Source organism: Artemia franciscana, chromosome 19, assembly GCF_032884065.1.
Source record: "Artemia franciscana chromosome 19, ASM3288406v1, whole genome shotgun sequence".
NCBI classification, from domain to species: domain Eukaryota; kingdom Metazoa; phylum Arthropoda; class Branchiopoda; order Anostraca; family Artemiidae; genus Artemia; species Artemia franciscana.
This window is the reverse complement of record NC_088881.1, coordinates 17,638,192-17,661,791: the sequence shown is the minus strand read 5'-3', so window position 1 is coordinate 17,661,791 and position 23,600 is coordinate 17,638,192. Positions and strand designations below refer to the sequence as shown.

The window sequence follows — 23,600 nt, the reverse complement described above, 5'->3', positions numbered from 1 at the left end:
GTGCTTCAAACGGGAAAATTGTCTCATATACACCTAGCGGACGATACCAAATACTTGTTTATGAACATAGTTTGATTAAATTTTCCAGCCTTTTTTTTTACTTAAAATATTGCTTGTGTATTTAGAACAAGGAGTTCTTTCAATGTAAAATTTGCTTGATTTTGACTTGGAATTTAACTCCACGCAAATTTAATTAAAAAAGATCAAAAAAACAAAACAAAAAAACATGCCCCTTGAAAAAAAATTGAAGATGTCGGTACCAAGTCCACGGAAGTAATTAGCCAACTCGTTCTTTTTGTCGCAGCCTGTTATCTATGGGCACCTCCATCACAGGGTTGACACTTCTGTACCCACCACTAATTTGGTACTGTACCTTCAAATTCTTTAATCTTTATCTTACCCTGTGTTGAAAGCTCAGCCTCCCCCCTCCCCAAAAAAAGGACGTGTAAAATAATTAAAAAGAAATATACAAACAAATATTATACGACTACACGGTATTCAAAACCATATATAGTACTGAACTAGTTTTGTACTGAACTGAACTAGTTCAGTGCTGAACTAGCTTTCAAAGTGAGAACATCTCAAATAATTGGATTATATTGATTCAAAGTTCTAAGTAAAAGGAATTGGTTTGAATTGGATATTTATGAACTGTGAGTAAAACCGGTCTACTTTAGTGTGACTAAATTTATATAACTATATGAGCGGATTAATGTATCTGATTTGATCTGAATTAAATAAATTCATTTTTTTGCTTGATTATATTGTGTTAACAGGGGATAGTCACACACCCCTTTGGCTTTGAAGATCTGAGTGTCCGTACCGCATAGACGTAATGTGTTGCAAGTTAACTGTACTGTGTTGAAGGATTTTATTGCATTAAAATTTAAAAAAAAAACAAGTTTTTAAATGAAAGTAAGGAGCAACATTAAAACTTAAAACGAGCAGAAATTACTCCGTATATGAAAGGGGTTTTCTAATCAACGCCCCGCTCTTTACGCTAAAGTTTGACACTGTCTTAACTTTATTTTCAAAACAGTAAGAAACTTTACCGTAAAGAGCGGGGCGTTGAGGAGAAAAGCCCCTTTCATATACGGAGTAATTTCTGCTCGTTTTAAGTTTTAATGTTGCTCCTTACTTTAAAAAAACTTTTTTTTTAATTTAATTTCTGGAGGTTTTTGAATTAATGCATGTTTTGATCTTGGCTCTCCACACATAAATAATTAAAATGAAATTTGCATATTAATTACTTGCAATTTTGAAAATTTTAGGAAGATTTTGAGAAAAAAGGAGCAAGGGAGGAGGCCTAGTTGCCCTCCAATTTTTTGATTACTTAAAAAAAGCAACTAGAACTTTTAATTTTTTACAAACGTTTTCACTGGTAAAAAATATATGTAGCTTACGATTTAACTTACGTAACGAACTTCTATATTCGTTTGCTTTTATTGCTTATATGAGGGGGTTCAACCCTCGTCGATGCCTCGCTCTTTGCATTAAAGCTTAAATTTTGTCTCAATTCCTTAAGAATGGCATCTGAATCACAAAGGCCGTAGAATAAATAGTTTGAAATTACCAAAAATACTTTAGCGTAAAGAATGAGATAGAACGAGGAGGTAAACCCCTCATATGCGTCATAATTTTGCTCGTTTTAAGTTTTAATGCTGCTCCTTACTTTCAGTAGAAAAAACTTCATATTTATTTTTTCATTGTTTATTCAAATAATGCTAGAAAATCCTGCGCCCCCTTCAATAAAATTCTCTTCTCCCATGGGCAAGTTCTCCGTGGATATATCCTCCCACGTAGCCCCCCTCAACTCTCCCCCTAAACCAAAAAATCCCCCTGAAAACGTCTGTACACTTCCCACTAACCATTACTATATGTAGACACAGGTCAAAGTTTGTAACTTGCAGGCACTCCCATGGGGACTGCGGGGGAGTAAGTCTCTAAAGACATAGTTATTAGGTTTTTCGACTATGGTGAATAAAATGGCTATCTCGGGATTTTGACGTCTGGGAAAAAATGAGCTTGGGGGGGGGCTAGGTGCCCTCCAATTTTTTTGGTCTCTTAAAAAGGCACTAGAACTTTTAATTTCTGTTGGAAATTAAAGATGTTAATGTAGAGCTTGAAACTTCTAAATTAAGGTTCTCTGATACGCTTAATCTGATGGTGTAATTTTCGTCAAGATTGTATGACTTTTAGGGGGTGTTTCCCCCAATTTTCTAAAAGGAGGCAAATTTTTTCAGGCTCGTAATTTTTGATAGGTATAACTGATCTTGATGAAACTTGTATATTTAAAATCAGCATTAAAATGCAATTCTTTTGATGTAATTATTGGTATCAAAATTCTATTTTTTAGAGTTTCGGTTACCATTGAGCCTGGTCGCTCCTTACTACAGTTCGTTACCACGAACTGTTTGAAAAAAAATATATTACATCAGTTTTAAGGAGACACGTCAGGACTAACATATTAAAAAGGAATTTTCATTGTTGATCAAGTTTAGGGGCTCTAATTCTCTTGGAAGGGGTTTTCGACGATATGATTCCAATCGGACATTTTTCACTCTAATCCTGCCCCATATTTGAAGTGTTTCAATCTCTTTTTTCGAAATTTCCATAAATTTGTTTTCGTAATAAATTTTTGCTAGTGCAATTAACCGAAATAATATTTACCATTCATCAATCAGCGTTAAATGACAATTTTTTCTCAATGGAGACATTAAAAAAGTGCGTTTGAACTTTCGGTTACATTTGGCCAAGATTTGCTCTTTACTAGGTTGCAGCTATTGCTTCAACCATGAAGAATTCTTAGGCACCAGGTAATACACATGAAAGTTATATGACCCAGGGCTGTCGAATTACCCTTCAAGATGGTTTTGAACCATTTTAAAATCACTTGCTATCCTTTTTAGGATTGCCTTCTTTTGTAATTGATTGCTACAAAGGGTGTTGGGTTTGAAACCATGCCTAACTTGAAATGCAAAAAGTACTTTAGAATCCGCACTTTTTTTTGTCATTCAGTGACTTTGAGAAAGAACACCTAACTGGTAGCTTTTTTCAGGATTATCACCTTTCCCAAAAAAAGGTGATTTTCATTCCTGCCATGTTAATCTAAGCCAATTTATGCTAGTCTTATGTTATAATGTTCTTTTTTTTAGAGTTTTATTTTTAGTAAATCATCAAACCAGGAATGACTTAATTAGACGAAACTCAAGACCATTTAAGTAGAAAGATTAGAGACAAGGCCCTCCTGAGCCATCAGTGGCGCGTAGGGCATCGACAAAGCCCCTCTATTCATCACAAAGCTGTGCGGCTGCAGTGATATCTTCCCATTTTGGAGTGAGGGAAATGTTGGCCTCTTTCAGGTCCCGATCATACTGTCTCTGCAGTGTGTGTTTTTGGTCGGCCTCGTCTTCCTTTTCCTTCAGGCTGCCATTAGACATGGGAACAGTAGTAAAATCAAATCAGAATAGTTCCTTTTGTTGCCTTAATAAGCACTCTTAAGAAGAAGCGTATTAATGCTGAATTTGGCTCCTACATCATTATTGCCCTAGAACCTATTCAGTATTTTACATTCAATGTCTTGCCTTGTAAACTAAAGGCTTGTTTTATCGATTTTCGTTTGTGTTATAGATTCTAGATTCTTAACACGTATTGCTGCCGTATATTCACTACCGGGAGTTAGCTCTGAATCAAGTAAGTTATTGAAAGACTCGAGATGGAAGGATTAGTGAAATCTAAATGCGAAGGATAATACATAGGAATTGTATTGAAGCCTTCGAGGGATATATACAGGACAACAAGGAAAACATGCACACAGAACGAATAAAAAATTAGACCAAAGAGAGAATATGCCGGGGCAACGCCCCCCCCCTCAAGTATAGGATAATCCTTGTTTTGTTACAGCTTTTTATTTTCGTAAAAAATCTCTAAGAGCAAGCACAAAACTATTTAAAATTCCTTAATCTTTTCTCTTTGGATGTGAAATAAAATCACAATATTTTTCTTTACCTTAAGATGTTTGTAGACTCTGTGAATGTGACTATATTTGAAGGTGCAAAGACACTCTCATGATGATTGATTAATAGTTCGATCATGGGAGAGTTCTTTAACAAGCTTGAGAAAACTTTTCAAGTGTCGGTTTCACCTTTTGACATTCTTCACTAGAATTCAACTGTCATTTCCGGTAATCGAATGTGCAGGTTAGCAAATTTGGAGCAAACTAACAGGCGCTTGATTATGCAGATGAACGACTTATAATCTGTTTGCTTCTGCTTATAGGCTAACCCACTTGAAAAAAAAGTTTGAAGTATAAACGTCCTAAAAGTTATACATTTTTCTGTAAATTAAAATAAACATGTATGTGCAATTTTAAAAAGAAGGGGAAGATCCCCGAAAAAGTAGTTTGATGGGATTGCTGTAGTGTGGTCTAATTAACGGAATATTACACTTTGCCATTGGATGATCTCTTTCGCTGCTTAAACAAGACATTAAAGGTTAAAGTTTCCATTCAAATGAACTTTCTCCCGATATTTTAATTTTTAAGACCAATGATTTAGTGCGGGAAAATCCTATTGACATATATAAAAATATAATGAAAATACAATATTTTAGTAACAAAATTATTAAAACTACAACAAAGAATCATGGTAGGGGGGGGGGAGGAGCACAGAACGCATTATATTAAATGCCAAACTTAGCCCAACCATAATACCACTTCTATATATTAAATATTTAATAAAAATATACCTACAACGTAGATTTCAAATGAGCCTAAGCTAATTTTCTTCAAATACTGACAGGTGTAAACTGGTATTGTCTGATCTGTAGATCAAAATTCTGGAGTGTGTACCATATAATACAGAAATACCGAAAAAAGCATAGGTAACATCTTGGCTACATACAAATTTTATAATATGCCTATTCACCTTTCAAACAAGTATAAATCTTTTGAATACTCATAAATCAAATCAAATTACATAAATGTTGTCTTATGTGTGAGTAGAGAGCGACGTTAAAACCTAAAAGCAAATAGAAATGATACTATACGTGATGGAAGGGGGGGGGGGGAGGCTTTTCTGGCTTTACATCATACAAAATATTGTTGTAATTGTAAAAAATATTCAGTTAGTGACAGAAAATGCTCTATTCGCACGTTGTCTTTCGTGACATTCGTTCTCTTGTTCAATAGTGAAAAAAGAAGATGAAAAAGAAACCAGGGTTTGACCCCCCCCCCCAAATGACATTTTTGATCGACTCTTGAAAACTTAACAAAAATGTATTTAATCATTTTTTTGTGCATTAGAAAATATTTTAAGCCCTCCCCCTCAATGAAAATCCTGGATATGCCCTTGGATGAATACAAAATATTTTTTTGTACAAAATGCCCTTTTCTGTCCTAAAAGATTTAAACGAAACCGAAAAATAATAAAATAAAAATTTAAAATAGTACCGCTGAAACATTAAAATACGTACCAAAGACTAAATTTAGTAAAACAAAAGGTTTCACCTTTTAAAATGCACTTACCAAAGACTAAAAGTAGTAAAAAAGTTGTAAATAAGCGTTATCGATTTACTATTAAAATGCACTTAAAAAAGATTAAAAATGTAAAAAAATGGTACCACTTTAACATTCAAGTTCACTTACAAGTAAATATTAATGTTTTTCCTGCTATCTGGTAAAATAAAAATATTTAAGACCGAAGAAGAAAAGGAGTGAGCGCTACAGGGTCTGAAGCCCCCTCCCCATATTTTTTATCCACATAACAAAAATGCATGTAAACAAATTTTTGACGCATTAAAAAAGTTGTACCATTCCCCCTCAACGAAAATCCTGGATGCACCCCTGGATGAATCTAAAAGATCTTCTCTTGCAAAATGTTCTTCTCTGTCCTAAAAGATTTAATCGAACGCTAAAAAGAAAATGTAAAAAATAGTACTGGTATAGCACTAAAATGATCTTACCAAAGACTGAAAAGCTGTAAAATAAAGTATAAGAAAAACACTGCTTCAACACTTGAATGCACTTACCAAAGATTAAAAATAAATAAAAAGTGTAGAAAAGGTTTCCGCTTTAAGATTCACTTACCAAAGACTAAAAGTAGTAAAATAAAATTGTACAAAGGAGTTACCGCTTTACTATTAAAATAGACTTACCAAAGACTAAAAATGCAAAAAATGATACCCATTTTAACATTCAAATTCACTAACAAGTGACCAATATTAATGTTTTTCCTGCTTCCTGGTAAAACTGAAATATTCAAGACTGAAAAAGTAAGATGCGTAGTCCCGTCTCATTTTACTTTTATTCAAGGTTTGTTTTATGTGTTCTATGTCCCCATGTGTTATATTAGTATCCTGTGATTGATTAATTCTAGCAGCATTATTATAAAGAGCGGAGGATATGCCATTCGTTACCCTCACCCGGATGCAAAATAGTTTCTATTAGGTTTAAACTTTTGCGCCGTCCTTTACTTTCACGGATAAACATAAAAACTTATGAGGGGTCACCCATTTACCGCCACCTGGTGTGCATGGCACAGTCTCCGAAACGATTGGAATAATTTGCTTGCCACAACATGTGGCATGTGCCATCTAGTACACGTGATTTTGAATGTCGGCAACCCATCGAAAACTTCTTCCCTTACCGTTTCAAAGGTCACTCACTTACCGCCACTGGGTGTGTATGGCACAGTCTCCGAAATGATTCTGAGGAATCACCCACTTACCGGCACCTGGGGCTCATGGTAGTCTCCGAAGCGATTGGCATAATGTGCTTGGCACCACACCTGGCGTGCGCCACCTGGTGTATGTTGTTTTCGAATGTCGGCAACCCATCGAAAACTTCTTCCCTTACCGTTTCAAAAAAATATCTTGAGAAGTGAGCCCGTCAAAAAGAATGTTGCAAGGAGCAACATTAAAACTTAAAAACGAAGAGAAATTATTGCGTATATGAGGGGTGTTACCCGTTTCCCCCTCCTCAACACCTTGCTCTTTATACTAAAGTCTCAATTCTGTCCCAATTCTTTAAGAACGACTCCTGAAACATAATTGTTGTTTAATTAGAATAATATGAAAAAAACTTCGTTTTCTTAAAGAGTTAAAGAGGCTGCGTCCCAAAGTCGAACCTTAAAACGTACAGGAATTAGAAGAGGCAGTTGGGGGGCTGCCGCCCCCCAAACCCCCAGCTTTTAAAGACTCTTTTGTACAGGTTTTTTTTTTGTGGGGGCACTTCATTGTTACTAATTACTAGTTTCGGCGCAATGGTTCTCCTGTCCTCTTGTGTTTAACATTTTTCGAAGTTATTCCATTATTCATTCATTTAAATTTTTTGTTAATTAAAAGAGGGCCTTTCCGAAGCCAAGAGCGGTGGGTTAGCAAAAAAACAAAAAACCTGTACAAAAGAGTCTTTAAAAGCTGGGGGTTTGGGGGGCGGCAGCCCCCCAACTGCCTCTTCTAATTCCTGTACGTTTTAAGGTTCGACTTTGGGACGCAGCCTCTTTAACTCTTTAAGAAAACGAAGTTTTTTTCATATTATTTCTGTACGTTTTTCTACAATCCATGGTGGATGTAATTTAATAATTCCTGTACTCCTCGTACAGGAATTAGGAGAGGAACTTGGGTGGCTGCCCCCCCCCGCTTTTAAATCATTGTATAAAATAGAAAAAAATAGATAGAATGACCGAAATGTTTCTTTCGCTCATAAGAAGCTAATATTCTGTTATCTCTCAAATGATAAGCTGTCCAGGTGTTATCAAAATTTTTTTGATGTTGTGAAAAAAAACCGCCCGTAAGGGACTTGAACCCTTGACCCGAGGATTAAAAGTCTCACGCTCTACCAACTGAGCTAATAACTTGCATGTGTGTAAATATAACTTCTCAATAACTTTTAAAAATTTCAAATTAACATGGGCTCTTATGGAGAGAAATCCGTTAATTAAATAGCTAATGAGTGGTTTCTGGAAAACAGGGAAGGAGTTATCGGATCGAGCTGAAATTTCGCGGATAAGCTCCTGGGCCGTAGGGGACCTTAACTTGTGAATTTCAGCCCGATCGGACAACGTTAAAAGGGGGGGGGGGGTGGAGGGTCGAAACTTTCGGGGGGTTAAGATTTTCCTACGAAACTTTCCAGGAAAATTACTCGGAGAATTCCGCATCAAATGAGTCTTCGTACACCCAGATCCGATGTCGGATGTGACCTGTAGGCGTCTAGAAAAAAAAAGTAAATGAATTTTAAGTGGCTATGCGCGGTTTCTGGAAAACAGGGAAGGAGTTATCGGATCAAGCTGAAATTTCGCGGATAAGCTCCTGGGCCCTAGGGGACCTTAACTTGTGAATTTCAGCCCGATCGGACAACGTTAAAGGAGGGCTGGGGTTGACGGGTCGAAACTTTCGGCCAGATTTTCCCCATGAAGGAAAAGTTGGAGGGGGATGAAATTTTGCAGGTTTCTTAGTTGGAGCTCGGGCTACGAAATGCATCCCTCCCCATCCCTCTGCGACCACTGGAACCGAAGATCGCTTAACATTGTCGTGTGTCGCCTCTTTATAGAGGCACGAGTGTGCCTCCTTGACAACAAGAAGCTTTTTTAAAAGCACTAAAATACTTCAGCGTGAAATGCAAGGCGTTGAAGTGGGGGCAACACCCCTCGTATATGTAATAATTTCTTTCTGTCTTAAGTTTTATTGTTACTCCTTACTTTCAGCTGAAAAGAACTAGTTTTTTTTATTTAATTTACGGTAAGAACTAGTAATACTTAGATACTCAAGGACAAATTGTACTTAACTGGCATAAATGCTTTATTAGTGACTAAACTAGAAACCCGGTATTTCACATCTGCAACTACAAAAAGTGTAAATTGACACTAAAAGAAATGAGAAATAAACACAACAAAATACAGAAAGAAAAACAATTAAAACTATGGATAAAATAAAAGAGGGAGAAAAAAGGACTACGAACTATATAATAAGCATATCACTTTAGAAATCAACTATGAGCATTGATCAAATCGGACAGTATCAATGAGAAATTGAATTATTAAAGACCGAGTAAGTTAACAAACACCGAGTAAATACAAATCGAAATGAAAGAAGAGGTCATTTAAACGTACTGAACTGGTATAACACCCTCCTTTAGTAGTAGGTGAGACCCCAAGGGGGGTCTTCTGAGATGTGTTTATGTTGATTAATGTTAATGTTGGTGTTAATGTTAAAAACAAAAAAGAAAAGATTACCGGTGGTCATATTTTATGATTATGGTGTTCATATTACTTTGTTCTTGCTTTTCTTTAAAAAAAAAGATATAAAAAAATAGTATTTTTACGTGCACAACCCTGTCGCTAGGTTTCAGTCTCTGCATACCTGCACAAAGGCTTGACCATCCCCCGAGATTATTTGAAAAGATAATCAGGAAAAATTGACAAACTTGACTTTTGGCATCGTTGCTTGTGGTTCTTTTGGCAAATATGGGCACATTTTTGGGTTGTAGAATCCCTCGCTCACAGTACGGGTATATGTTCATTATCCATTCTGAGTGGCTTTTTACTTTTTGACGACGATTAGAGAGATGAAGTGTGATGTTATATATCTTTTATATTCGAAGTTGGTCATTATTTTCCCTTTATTTATCTTTTATTGTTATATATCTATTTTCTAGGTGGTCGCCAAAGACGGTGGAGAGCCTTCTAAAAGCGCAACGGCTTCAGTTGTAGTCCATGTACAAGACCAAAATGATAACGACCCTGTCTTTGAACCACATGAATATGAAGCTATCATAGCTGAAGACGCTCCACCAGGAACTCCAGTGCTATCAGTCACTGCCACTGACCGTGACGAAAACCCCCGCATTCATTATCAATTGACAGGGGGTAATGTACGTAATAGATTCAGTTTAACAACCCAGAACGGAGCCGGTCTATTGTCTGTTGCTCAACCACTGGACTATAAACAAGAAAAACGATTTGTTTTAACTATTACGGCGACTGATCCAGGGGGTAGAAGCGATACTGCAACTGTGTTTGTTAATATTTCAGATGCAAACACCCATGCACCATCTTTTGAAACTACACCTTATTCGGCCAATGTATTTGAGGATATTCCTGTTGGAACGACAGTACTTGTTGTATGTGCCACCGATGGTGATGTAGGTGAAAATGCACGCGTCACTTATTCACTTTCTGGAGATCCAGTTGCTGAGTTTACTATAAATCCAAATACTGGTGCAATCATTACTTTGAAATCTCTTGATCGTGAAAAAACAAGTGCTTATCTTCTGACTGTCACAGCACGCGACAATGGACATCCTCCACTCTCAGATACAACGGACGTTGAAATTGCAGTTCAAGACGTTAATGATAATGCACCAGTCTTTGAAAAAATTCACTACAAAGGTAATATTGAAGAGGATGTCCCTGTTGGAGCAAGTGTGCTTCAAGTTAGCGCAACAGATGCCGACCAGGGACTCAACGGCAGGTTAAAATACAGCTTGGCTGATAATATATTGGGTGGATCTGGGGCTTTTATTATTGACTCTGCGTCAGGTATTTTGCGGACAGCACGCCCATTGGACCGTGAAACAGTTCCGAGTTATGAATTAACTGTATTTGCTATTGACAGGGGATCCCCTGAGCTGTCCTCATCAGCTTTGATACACATTAATGTAAATGATATCAATGACTCTCCTCCCGTATTTGAAGGGGATAAAATTAAGTTGTTTATTGAGGAAAATAGTCCCATAGGATGTAAAGTCGGGGATATTGTGGCCAGTGATGCTGATGAAGGACCTAATGCAGTGATTCAGTATGCGATTATTGGAGGGGTAGACGCTGATAGTTTTACTCTTGTTCCGAGGACGGATGAAGGCAAAGCTGAACTTTTAACAAGAGTTGAGTTAGATTACGAGTCACCAAAGAAAAAATACGAAATAGTTGTGAGAGCGTCATCTCCACCTTTAAGGACCGATGTTGATGTTGAGATAAATGTTGTTGACGTTAATGACAATGCACCGATACTGAAAAACTTTAAGATCATTTTTAACAACTACAAAAATCAGTTCCCGTCTGGGCCAATAGGGAAAGTACCAGTATTTGACGCGGATGTCACCGACAAGGTAGGGACACTTTTTTCAACCCATCTTAAATTATAATTGTTTCTAAATCAGGATGGACAATTTGGCTATTAAAAAAAAAGACAATGCTTCATAAACGAAAACAGGAAAAAGAAAGTTAAACAGTATAGTTTCTTCAATCTTAATCACTGAACTTCATCAAAGATAAACCAATGGCATTAAGATTTGGCACAAACAGCAGATAATTAATGAAATCATTCTTATTGTTTCGTAATTCTAATAGTGTGATACTGTTATTGTAACCTGAATCAAATTCATAGTGCTGTCAATGTGAATCATTGAAATTGGGATTCTATTTTCAAGAAACTATGCAATAAAAATTTTCAACCTACAGCCCTATTTACAAAAACACCAGCTGTCTAGATTATCCTTCTTACGAGTAAGGATTACTAAGTTGATTAGGGAGCCTCCAAGTTTTACCCAAACTTGTGTGACTCCTTGGAAGCAAATAGATTTGCCATTGTTCATGTTTAAAATTGTGAGACTTGCTAATTTTATTGTGGAATTTATTATAGTTATATGTTAAAACAAGAGCTAAGAGCTCATTTGGCACATGTGACGAGGTTGGGAGAGCCAAGAGCTCATATGGTATGAGCTCTAGCAAAATTCTAAGAATCAATAGATTGCTTTAAAAGGAAAATCAGAGGCTTTATGTCAGTCGGGATTTCAAATAAGAGCTCTGAGTCACTAGGTTCCTCTAAATATCAAAATTCATTAAGATCCGATCACCCACTCGCAAGTTAAAAACACCTCAATTTTTCTAATTTTTCCTCTCCCTTCAGCCCCTCAGATGTTCGAATCGGGGAAAACGACTCAAGTCAATTTGTACAGCTCCCTAACACGCCTACCAATTTTCATCGTCCTAGCACGTCCAGAAGCACTAAACTCGCCAAAGCACTGAACCCCACTATCTAACTCCCCCAAAGAGAGTGGATCCAGTTCGGTTACGTCAGTGACGTATCTACGACATTTATAAACATTTTCCAAGATTTCTGGTTTCCCCCTCCATCTCTCCCCAGTGTCAACAGATCTGGTTGGGATTTGAAATAAGACCTCTGAGACATGAGTTCCTTCTAAATATCAAATTTCATTAAGATCCGGTAACCCGTTCTTAAGTTAAAAATACCTCAATTTTTCTAACTTTTCCAAATTAACAACCCCCAGCTCCCCCAAAGAGAACGGATCCGTACCAATTATGTCAATCTTGTATCTATAACTTGTGCTTATTCTTCCCATCAAGTTTCATCCCGATCTTTCCACTCTAAGGGTTTTCTAAGATTTCCAGTTTCCAAGATTTCTGTTTCCCCCCTCAAACCTTTCATGTCCCCGGATCCGATCCGAATTGAAAATGGAGCATCTGAGACATAAGATTCTTCTATTTATCAAGTTTCATTAAGATCCGATCACCTATTCGTAAGATACCTTGATTTTCACGTTTTCCAAGAATTTTGGATTCCCCCTCCAACTCCCTTCAATGTCACCGGATCTGGTCGAGATTTAAAATGAGGGTTATAAAGCACAATAATCCTTCTAGATATCAGATTTCATTAAGATCTGATCACCCGTTCGTAAGTTACAAATACCTCATTTTTTCTAACTTTTCCGAATTACCCCCCCCCCCCAAATCCACCAAAGAGATAGGATCTGGTCCGGTTATATCAGTCACCTATCTTTGATTTTTGCTTATTCTTTCCACCAAGTTTCATCCTGATCTCTCCGCTTTAAGGGTTTTCCAAGAGCCCCTTATTAAAAAATAAGAGATCTAAGTTTCGAGGTCCTTCTAAATATGAAATTTCATTAAGATATGATCACTCTCTCACAAGTTAAAAATACCTCATTTTTTCTAACTTTTAGAATTACCCCCCCCCCCAACTCCCCTAAAGAGAGCAGATCCATTCTGGGTATGTCAATCCCGTATCTAAAACTAATGCTTGTTTTTCCCATCAAGTTTCATTCCGATCCCTCCACTCAAAGCGTTTTCCAAGATTTTAGGTTTCCCCCCTCAATTCCCCCAATGTTACCGGATCCAGTTGGAATTTAAAATAAGAGCTCTGAGACACGATATCCTTCCAAAGTTCAAATTTCATTAAGATCTGATCACTCCTTCGTAAGTTAAAAATACCTCATTTTTCTAATTTTTCAGAATTAACTCTCCTCCCACTCCCCTAAAGAGAGCGGAACCCTCCCGGTTATGTCAATCACGTATCTAGGACTCGTGTTTATTTTTCCCACCAAGTTTCATCCTGATTTCTCCACTCTAAGCGTTTTCTAAGATTTTAGGCTCCCCCCTGTATTCCCCCCAATGTCACCGGATCCAGTCGGGATTTACAATAGGAGCTCTGAGACACTATATCCTTCCAAACTTCAAATTTCAGTAAGATCTGATCACTCCTTCGTAAGTTAAAAATACCTCATTTTTCTATTTTTTCCGAATTAACCGCCCCCCCCCCAGATGGTCAAACCGAGAAAAAGACTATTTCTAATTTAATTTGGTCCGGTCCCTGATACGCCTGCCAAGTTTCATCGTCCTAGCTTTCCTGGAAGTGCCTGAAGTAGTAAAACCGGGACAGACAGACATACAGACAGACAGAACTTGCGATCGCTATAAGTCACTTGGTTAATACCAAGTGTCATAAAAAACTATTATAAAACCAGCTGACGACATACTAGACTGTTAAACTTATTTTGATAATATACAGTAGTATCGTCTTCTCGTTGATTTTTCTTCAATATAACAAGATGGATGCTCATACAAGCATTTTTGGAAAGAATGAGGGCTAATTTTGGCAAAATCATATGACTTATCTGAAAATAATTGGACACTTTGGAGATAATGATATTTTGGAAACAAAAGAATAAAGGCATTTCATAAAGGAGGTATGTCTTTAACTAGGATTATATCTATTTATCTCTAGAAGATTAGCCATAATAAAACAAAATTATATGGATGTATTTTTTAATGAAAAGTAAAGAGCGATAAAGCATTCATTCGACACTTCTAAAATTTAGTGTCTAAAAAACAATATTTTCTTCAGCAAAAGTGATTAAATTTTCCTTGAAAAGGGTCCCAGTATACACTGTCTCTGACTAAAACTAGTCCCCTTCCTGACACCCAATCAACGCTGTTACTTACCATGTTTACAAGCTAAAGCTGCGTTGCTTTGTCCCCGAAAAATTATATTTGGTTCCAGGAAAAAAAAAATCTTAGCCACAAAAGCACTTTGGAAATCAACAATATGTACCTAATATAGATGTTTCTAAACGTATCCTGCAATATGAGTAGACGTGAAATAGACATGGCTAAGGTAAAAATTTCAACGTAGTAGATAATCTGTGATACTCTGAACTAAGTACAGAAAGTTTTCAACTTTGTAGCTGGTGCCCGATAGATGCAGCCGATTTTTCCTTTTTTTTTTGTAAACTAAGTCCCTGTTCTCCAATAGCAAACTCTAATCTAGCAGCAGGCATCTAAATGCTACTTTAGAGTGTGACTATAAATTTGACGACTATTTTCTTTGTCCTATAGTCCAAATGTCCGCTTCGCGTTATAAAACAAAACTTTGTGCATACCCTAAAGAAGATAAGCAACTCTTCAACTTGAACGTTACTGTCTACTTGAATGCATAGCACGGTTTGCAGAACATAGAAGTATAACTTCTTTTTGTAGTTGTGGAGGTAGCAGACCCTCTTTGGTCAGTTAGCCTATATTTATTGAAAATCCTTACATGATTCTGGTTCCAACAAGTTGCAGCGTGTCTGTCCTTTTTTCTAACAAGTCAGGAGTAAGGAGAGGGTTTAGAGTGATCATGAACCCGCTCAATGCCTCCAATAAAGACAGGCACACAAACACTGGTAACAAGCTGACAAATTCAGAACACGGTGTATGTTGGCTGGTACCGAGCCAAACGGACGGTAGACTAGCGTGGTGGTCAAAAGGTTGAGAGTTGCAAAATGCATTATTGATTCACCGGGGATTGACCTCACGAGACCACTTGTGTGTTAGCTTGCTAAGCAAGCGATTGAAAAAAAAAAAAACAAAACAAACAAAACTGATAAGAAAATTTAAATTTTATGCAGTTTCTTTAAAGTGACCGAGAAGTTGGAAGTTCCAATGCTCCCTTGGAATTTGTTAGGAAAGTACATGCAGCCAAGGATTCTTTGACTAGTTATATTTTTTACCACTGTCTTTAATGGTACAGGCGTTAGAAGACTTAAACTTTTGTGATTTTTCATTCTGAGTGAGTCTGCATTCGTGTTGGGAAATTCAGCAGTTTGGCATTGTCTCGTTTTTGAATCGAGTCGGTTAAGAGCTTAAGATACCTAGCTCTTAGGCTTTAACCTTATTTTGCACCTAGTCAGGACTATCTTTTTCATACTAAATTTCAGTGGGCTGCTGTCCAGTCGTATAAAACGAAAATTCCTGAAAAACTTTTGTTTAAACAAGCTGCTACATGCCTACATTCAGCTGAAAACCTGGCAACGGAGGGAGGGGTAGATGGATAGACAAAGGCTCAAGTTTGTTCCTCAAACCATGCAGATATGAAGTCTTTGCATGTGACCGTAAATAGATTCAACATGTCGAACTTTTCTAAAATGTACTGGTGAAGAACAGGGCATTTGCTGCCTGGGCATTTGAGCCTTTAAATCTTGAGCTATCAAGTCGCGCTCCTCCTAAATGCACATGGAATAAAAGATCAATAAATATTGATCTGATGCTTCGAGGATGCTGGGTGTAAAAAAGGGCTTAGGATAGAGTTTCAAGTCATGTCCTCCTAGAGGCACATATATTTGATGTTCGACCATTCCAAAGGCTATGGCTATCTCAGAATGTTTATCTGATGCAATGAGGAAGGGCTCTGAGAATGCCAGGGGTAAAAAGGGGCACAGGATGAGGTTTTCTGGTTCTCTAGATAGCTTTTGGCCCTTAAAATGATAGTATAACCTTAATGTTTTGACAGAATGAGCCTCTTCCAAAGTTAAAAATTATGAATTTTTTTCTTTTTTAAATTTGATGTATTCTTGAAAAAAAAAAATGCAAAAACGTAGAATATTCCAATTAAAGATGCACCTTGAATGAAATTTGTACTACGTATTTTCAATTCACCGCTTTTCAAAACCGGTATTAAGTGAAATAATACTGGCTTACAAGTTTTGTTTTATATTAAATAAAAAAAAGTTTTTTCAACTGAAAGTAAGGAGCAACATTAAAAATTAAAACGAACAGAAGTTATTTTCAGTTGAAAAACTTTTTTTGTCATTTAATTTCTGAACGTTTTTGAATCAATGCATGTTTTGATTTTGGCTCTCTGCAGAGGAATAATTAAAACGAATTTGCATAATTTTTTTTTTGGCTAAATGGCTTTCTCATAATTTTGATCGAATGATTTTGAGAAAAAAGAGCGGGGGAGGAATCCTAGCTGCCCTCCAATTTTTTGGTTAATTAAAAAGGCAACTAGACTTTTATTTTTTTTACGAATCTTTTTATTAGTAAAAGATATACGTAACTTATAAATTAGCTTACGTAAAGAACTTTTTATTCTCATGTTTTTATTACATATATGAGAGGGTTCGCCCCCTCGTCAGTACCTCTCTCTTTACACTAAATCTTAAATTGTGTCCCAATTTATTAAGAATGACCCCTGATTCACAAAAGCCGTAGAATAAATAGTTGACACTACTAAAAATACTTTAGCGTAAAGAGCGAGGTATTAGGAGGAGGCGAGCCCCTCATATGGGTAATAATTTCTGTTCGTTTTAAGTTTTAATGCTGTTTCTCACTTCCAGCTGAAAAAAATTTCATATTTATTTTTTCATTGTTTTCTTTTAATAATGCTGTAAATCCTGCGCTCCCTTCATAGAAATTTTCTTCCCCCATAACAAATTCCTCGATGGAAAGTTCCCCCAGCATATCCCCCTCTTCTCAACCCTTCCCCAACCAAAAATCCTCCTGGAAACTCCTGTACACTTTCCAATAACAATTACTATATGTAAGCACTGGTCAAAGTTTGTAACTTGTAGCCCCTCCCACGAGGACTGTGGGGGAGTAATTCGTACCCAAAGACATAGTTATAAGGTTTTTCGACTACGCTGAATAAAATGGCTATCTCAGAGTTTTGATCCGTTTACTTTGGGAAAATAAATAGCGTGGGAGGGGGCCTAGGTGCCCTCCAATTTTTCGGTCACTTCAAAAGGGCGCTAGAACTTCTCATTTCCGTTAGAATGAGCCCTCTTGCAACATTCTAGGACAACTGGGTCGATACGACCACCCCTGGAAAAACAAATAAACACGCATCCGTGATCTGCCTTCTGGCAAAAAATACGAAATTCCACATTTTTGTAGATAGGAGCTTGAAACTTCTCCAGTTGGGTTCTCTGATATGCTGAATCTGATGGTGTAATTTCCGTTAAAGATTGTATGACTTTTAGGGGATGTTTCCCCCTAGTTTCTAAAATAACGCAAATTTTCTCAGCCTCGTAACTTTTGATGGTAAGACTAAACTTGATGAAACTTATATATTTAAAGTCAGCATTAAAAATGCGATTCTTTTGATGTAGCTATTGGTATCAAAATTCGATTTTTTAGAGTTTTGGTTACTATTGAGCCGGGTCGTTCCTTACTACAGTTCGTTACCACGAACTGTTTGACCAGCACATATTTTGATATTGACTTTTTCTTTTAATCTTGTGTAAAATTTCGTCGTATGTGTCTTATACGTATAGATATTTTGTCCTTCTCGAAATCACGGCTGTGGTGGATTATGTTATAAAGGTTCCCTGGTATCCCGTAAATATAAAGTAGTTCTTCCTGAGGTCTCTATGATGCTCCTATATTTTCATTTGAGTACATACACTGCCTCTGTTTAACTCTTTACTATACCAATAGGATTAACAAAAGAGACTGTAGCTCTTTGCTTCAGACAAATGAAATTCATCTAGTAGCTAATCTACTCCTTTTGTTTCTTTTTGGCTTTGGGCATTTCACAGATAATTTGGGTATAATTACATAGTTGAAGTAGTCCTAAATTGTCTTAGTGTATACAGGATTTTCAACCTCCAAATCATAGATCAGAACCTCCAGGCATCTTGTCCATAATTAATAACTGCTTAAATAATTGTATCAGGTAGAGCTTCCATTGAGGGTTGTCGTCTTTGTCTGCTTGTTTCCCCGTTTAATATCTTTTTGGTCCTAAGACTTAGCCAGTTTCTTTTCAATAGAAATAAGAACAAAAGATTTCAAATGCAGAACCAAGCTATTAACATTTTTGTCATGCAATTGCAAAGATTACAATGGATTTTGCGGTCATATTTCATTAACATTTTCCTGAACCCATTTGTCACAGTCAAAGCAATAGCGTTGACTATCACTATTACTTAGTCTATTGCAGATTCTGACTCTTTTTAGATGACCAAAACCGATAGAATGGTAAACTAACACCCCCTTCTACGTTCATTGTGTCAATAGGTACCTCGACAACCCTGCGTTACATTGAATAAAACATCTGGATAGACATTTTCAGAGGCAACGCATTTTTCAAAGGTCATGAGGCTTCAATGATTTTTTTTCCGGAGGCACTTTATATGGAAGGGTTTGTCGTATTAACTTCGAAAGGGGTTTATTCGATTGGAAATTAAAAGTTCTAGTTCCCGAAGATTTAAAAGTGATTGCAGGGCAACTACAGACACCACAACTAGTGACCCCCCCCCCAAAATGCATCCCAGATAACTTTTTCCTCAAAATAGTTCAAAGATCATATAACAATGCCTCAAGGATTAATACAACCAAGAGAGCCAGGAGGCAAGTGTTGTAAGATATGCCTCGGGGGCATGGATTGTTTTTATGAAAGATTTGGTCATATAAACATTGAAGGAGGCTTATTTGATTGGAAATTGAAATTTACAGTTTCCTTTTTAAGATTCAAGAATGGTCGGAGGACAAATAACTCCACACTCTTTTCTTTCCCCAAACGCATCCAGTCGAAACTTTGAGATAACCATTTTGTTCAAAATAGTTCAAAGATCATATAACAATGGCTCCAGGATTGGTACAATTCCCCAGAGCCCGGAACCGGGGCATATAAAGTATATATGGAAGGGGTAGTCGTATAAATTTTCACGTTCATAGGGGAGATCACACTCAAACAAACGCACACTCACTCATACTCACACTCACTTATGCTCACACTTAATCGTTAACATTCGATAGTATTTACTTTTTTTTATAGGTTGTTCACTTTGATAGCCTATATCCTTTGTACTTCGTAGACCTTGACTTGCATTTGAATGCAACATTTTAAAACTTTTAAATACTTAACACCCCCCCCCCCAAAAAAAAAACATTGAAAGATAAGTTTTCGGGCGAGAAGAAAGTTGAAATTTGAAGGTATTTTGAAGGAATGTTGAAATGCATGAAAATACACTAACTAAAACTAATTAGAACTAATAAATAAGAATCGGATATTTTAATTAGTAAGCATAAAACTTGAAAACTGCAGAGATATCCATTACTGTTAAAAACAACCGTCTGTGCAGTCACATGGTAGATGTCCAAATTATCAAATAGTTTCATACCTACCAGATACATTTTAGCAGAAAATCTTGGCGTGTTACACCTTAAAATTTGAATCGTACCGTTCAGGTTGACGGTTGGTATTATCAGATATAACAAATCCAAAGCAGATACAATTAACCTTCAGGTTAGCAGTTGGTTCGGGTTTGCATATTTCAGCCAGCAGATGATTTATAAACAAAAGTATATTAAGGGGGCCGGGGAGGGGGAAACGAAAACGAATATTGTTTGTAAAATTCAGTCGTGTATTGATATTCTGAATTTCTGACCTAATGTGTTTTTAGCATCAAATGTTTTTATGTGTTTGAGAAAAATCCCACCGTCGAGTTGAAATTCGTTTCTAAGTCATTTCGTTCTTGTTTGTTTCAGCTTCACTTCCAAATCTTGTCTGGCAACAAAGCAGAGCTCATTAGTTTAAACTCCACAACTGGTATGATAACGTTATCATCTAGCCTTCAAGACACTAATGTTCCAATAACTGCAGCGATGGAAGTAGCTGTAACCGGTAAGTCATTTATGCGTGTTTTAACTGAGGTATCTATGTATCTTGATCTCCCACTGTCCATGTATGTTTTGAGCTATTAGCTGTAGGTGCTCATATTTATTATGATTTTGATTGATATCTGTGACATTGAACATTCAAAAGCAAATATTTCTTTGATGGGAGCCCTGAGTGCGTCCAGAGAATTGCTTCTTATTGCACTGGGGGGTCGTGTTATATTCAAGTATTGGTATTTCAAAACTGTTTTTAAATTTGTCGTTGAAGACGTTTCTGGTAAACCTAGATGTGTAGTTAGGGTGGGAACTTTTACTTTGAAATGTGAAAGTAGCTGAGGAAATCCGCAGATATGTTGCAGCTATTGAATACGAGCAACCTGAATTAGTTGGGCTGAAATGATAAGTTTTTACTCAGTGACAATTTTCAGAAGACATGACAATTAAAATGAACATTATACGTAGGTAAAATTACAGAAGACAGAAGGGGGTCTTTGGGTATGCTCCTCCCCTCTAACATCCAGAGTATGTTGATGTGAGCTTTAATTTCTTGTGTTTTCCCAGTATGTTCCCAGTGTGTTTTCCAGGCTATGTTTTGCCGTGTTTTTCTAATTTCACCACCTCCAAAAGAATAGGATGAGTGGTACTGTTACTATTCTACTCGTGGTAGACCATTATCGTCGGCTGGCAATAGCTGTTCTTGCTGGTGATAGACCAATGCCTTCGTGTACAGTTTACTTTTTAAACGTTCCGCTCAAATTTATGCGAATCTGTCGAGCACAAAGATCTTCAAAATTCTCAATTGTTGCCCAGATCATTTTAGTGATTCAATCCTTTTGCTGTTACACAACGTTCGGTATTTTAAGCACCAAAGACATCAAAATAAAACATTTTCTCGCTACTGGGCCCATCTTAGATATATTCATACCTGAAAGCTGCCATATTCCAAGGTTTTTCTTTTTAGTTTAAGGTTTTAGTGCAACAAACCATTTCCATCAGTGTTGCCATATTAAACCATGAAAATAAATAAGTAAAACTAAGTAATAAATTTGGTAGTGCTTTTCGCCCCATAAAAGCTCAAACGATGTATAGATTCCTAAAGACAAATAGATCGTGAAAGGAAAGCTACACCTTCTAAGGTGTTTGGTGCCACATGTTTTCGGCTTTTTTGCGGATTTTTCATTCACTCTTATTTTCTTTTTTTATGAATTGGCGCACACTACTATCGAAAACTGCTTAAACATGTATAAATATCGTTCACATTAAAGTCGAATTCCTGATGTTTCCTAATTTTTTTAGATATATATGGCCGTTTATGTTTCTGCTTAACCGATTCCATAAAATCGATTTCATTTTCACTATCCTTAGTACTAGGGTAGGATGTGATTTCTCCGGCACTGATTTATTCAGTCCTTTACTGTTTTCAAACAGTTCGTTGTAACGAACTGTAGTAAGGAGTGACCCGGCTCGATAGTAACCATAACTTAAAAAAACGGAATTTTGATACCAATAGTTACATCAAAAGAATTGTATTTTAATGCTGATTTTAAATATATAAGTTTCATCAAGTTTAGTCTTACCCATCAAAAGTTACGAGCCTGAGAAAATCTGCCCTTTTTTAGAAAATAGGGTGAAACACCCCTTAAAAGTTATAGAATCTTAATGAAAACTACACCATCAGATTCAGCGTATCAGAGAACTCTATTATACAAGTTCCAAGATCCTATCTAAAAAAAAATGTGGAATTTTGTATTTTTTGCCAGAAGACATGTGTGTTTATTTGTTTGCTTGTTTTTTTTCCAGGGGTGATCGTATCGATCCAGTTGTCCTAGAATCTTGCGAGAGGGCTCATTCAAACGGAAATGAAAAGTTCTAGTGCCCTTTTTAAGTGACAAAAAGAATCGGAGGGCACCTAGGACCCCTCCCACGCTCATTTTTTCCCAAAGTAGTCGGATCAAAATTCTGAGATAGCCATTTTATTCAGCATAGTCGAAAAACCTTATAACTATGTCTTTGGGGACGACTTACTCCCCCAAAGTCCCCGTGGGAGGGGCTGCAAGTTGCAAATTTTGACCAGTGTTTGGATATATTAATGGTTATTGGGAAATTTAGAGACGTTTTCAGGGGGATTTTTTGGTTGGGAGGGGGGTGAGAAGAAGGGGATATGTGGGGTAAATTTTCCATGGAGGAATCTTTCATGGGGGAAGAAGATTTCCATAAAGGTGGCGCAGCATTTTCTAGCATTATTTAAAAAAAAACAATGATAAAATAAATATGAAAAAGTTTTTATCAACTAGAAGTATGGAGTAGCATTAAAACTTAAAACGAACTGAAAATATTACGCATATAAGGGGTTCACCACCTCCTAATACCTCACTCTACGCTAAACCATTTTTAGTAATTTCAACTATTTATTCTACGGCCTTTGTGATTCAGGGGACAAAATTTAAGCTTTAATGCAAAGAGTTATTGACGAGGTATTGACAAGTGGGCGAACCTTCTCATATACGTAATAAAAACATACGAACATAGAAGTTTGTTACGTAAGCTAATTCGTAAGTTACGTATATCTTTTACTAATGAAAACGTTCGTAAAAACTAAAAGTTCTAGTTGCCTTTTTAAGTACCCAAAAAATTGGAGAGCAACTGGGCCTCCTTCCCCTCCTTGTTTCGCAAAATCATTCGATCAAAACTATGGGAAAGCCATTTAGCCAAATAAATAAATATGCAAATTTCGCTTTAATTATTCATCTGCGGAGAGCCGAAATCAAAACATGGAGTTTTTTTTTAACTGAAAGTAAGGAGCGACATTAAAACTTAAAACGAACGGAAATTACCCCGTATATGAAAGGGGCTGCTCCTTCTTCAACGCCCTGCTCTTTACGCTAAAGTTTTTACCGTTTTAAAAAGTAGAGTTTAGAGAAAGAGTCAAATTTTAGTGCAAAGAGCAAGGCGTTGAAGATGGAGCAGCCCCTTTCATATACGGGGTAATTTCTGTTCGTTTGAAGTTTTAATGTCGCTCCTTACTTTCAGTTAAAAAAAATTGTTTGTTTTTTTTATTTAATTTCTCACTAGGACGTAGATCCTTTCACACTAGAATAACTTAAGACTTTCTGTTGCGTTACGTAATCTCACAGAGCCAATGTTGTCCGTAACTTAGACAGTCCCAATTAGACTCAAGCTTTAGTTAGAATTTTCCATTAAGCATGTTTATGTTACGCTATGGAAAAGACCATAATGTTGCTATAAAGGGGAATTTGTAGATGAGTAGTTGATGAATTTCGAAAATAAATTAAAGGACTTTTCTTAGAGAGCTTTTCATGCCTAATCAGAGTTTGAATCTCCCTCTCTATTCCACATTTTAATTTCTGAATTGTTTACTTATGGTTGTTGCGATGATTTTAGACGATGATTGTGGTT

At 36.6% G+C, this 23,600-nt stretch overlaps 1 protein-coding gene across 1 annotated transcript in view; it reads left to right on the top strand.

The window, feature by feature from the left end:
* The window catches only part of LOC136039359 (protocadherin-like wing polarity protein stan), a 173,078-nt gene that overhangs the window by 11,989 nt on the left and 137,489 nt on the right, over positions 1-23,600 (top strand). Inside the window, exons 5-6 of the mRNA XM_065723020.1 lie at positions 9,650-11,101; positions 20,055-20,190. Of these exons, the coding sequence (XP_065579092.1) occupies positions 9,650-11,101; positions 20,055-20,190 (1,588 nt within the window). The remainder of the gene's footprint in view (positions 1-9,649; positions 11,102-20,054; positions 20,191-23,600) is intronic.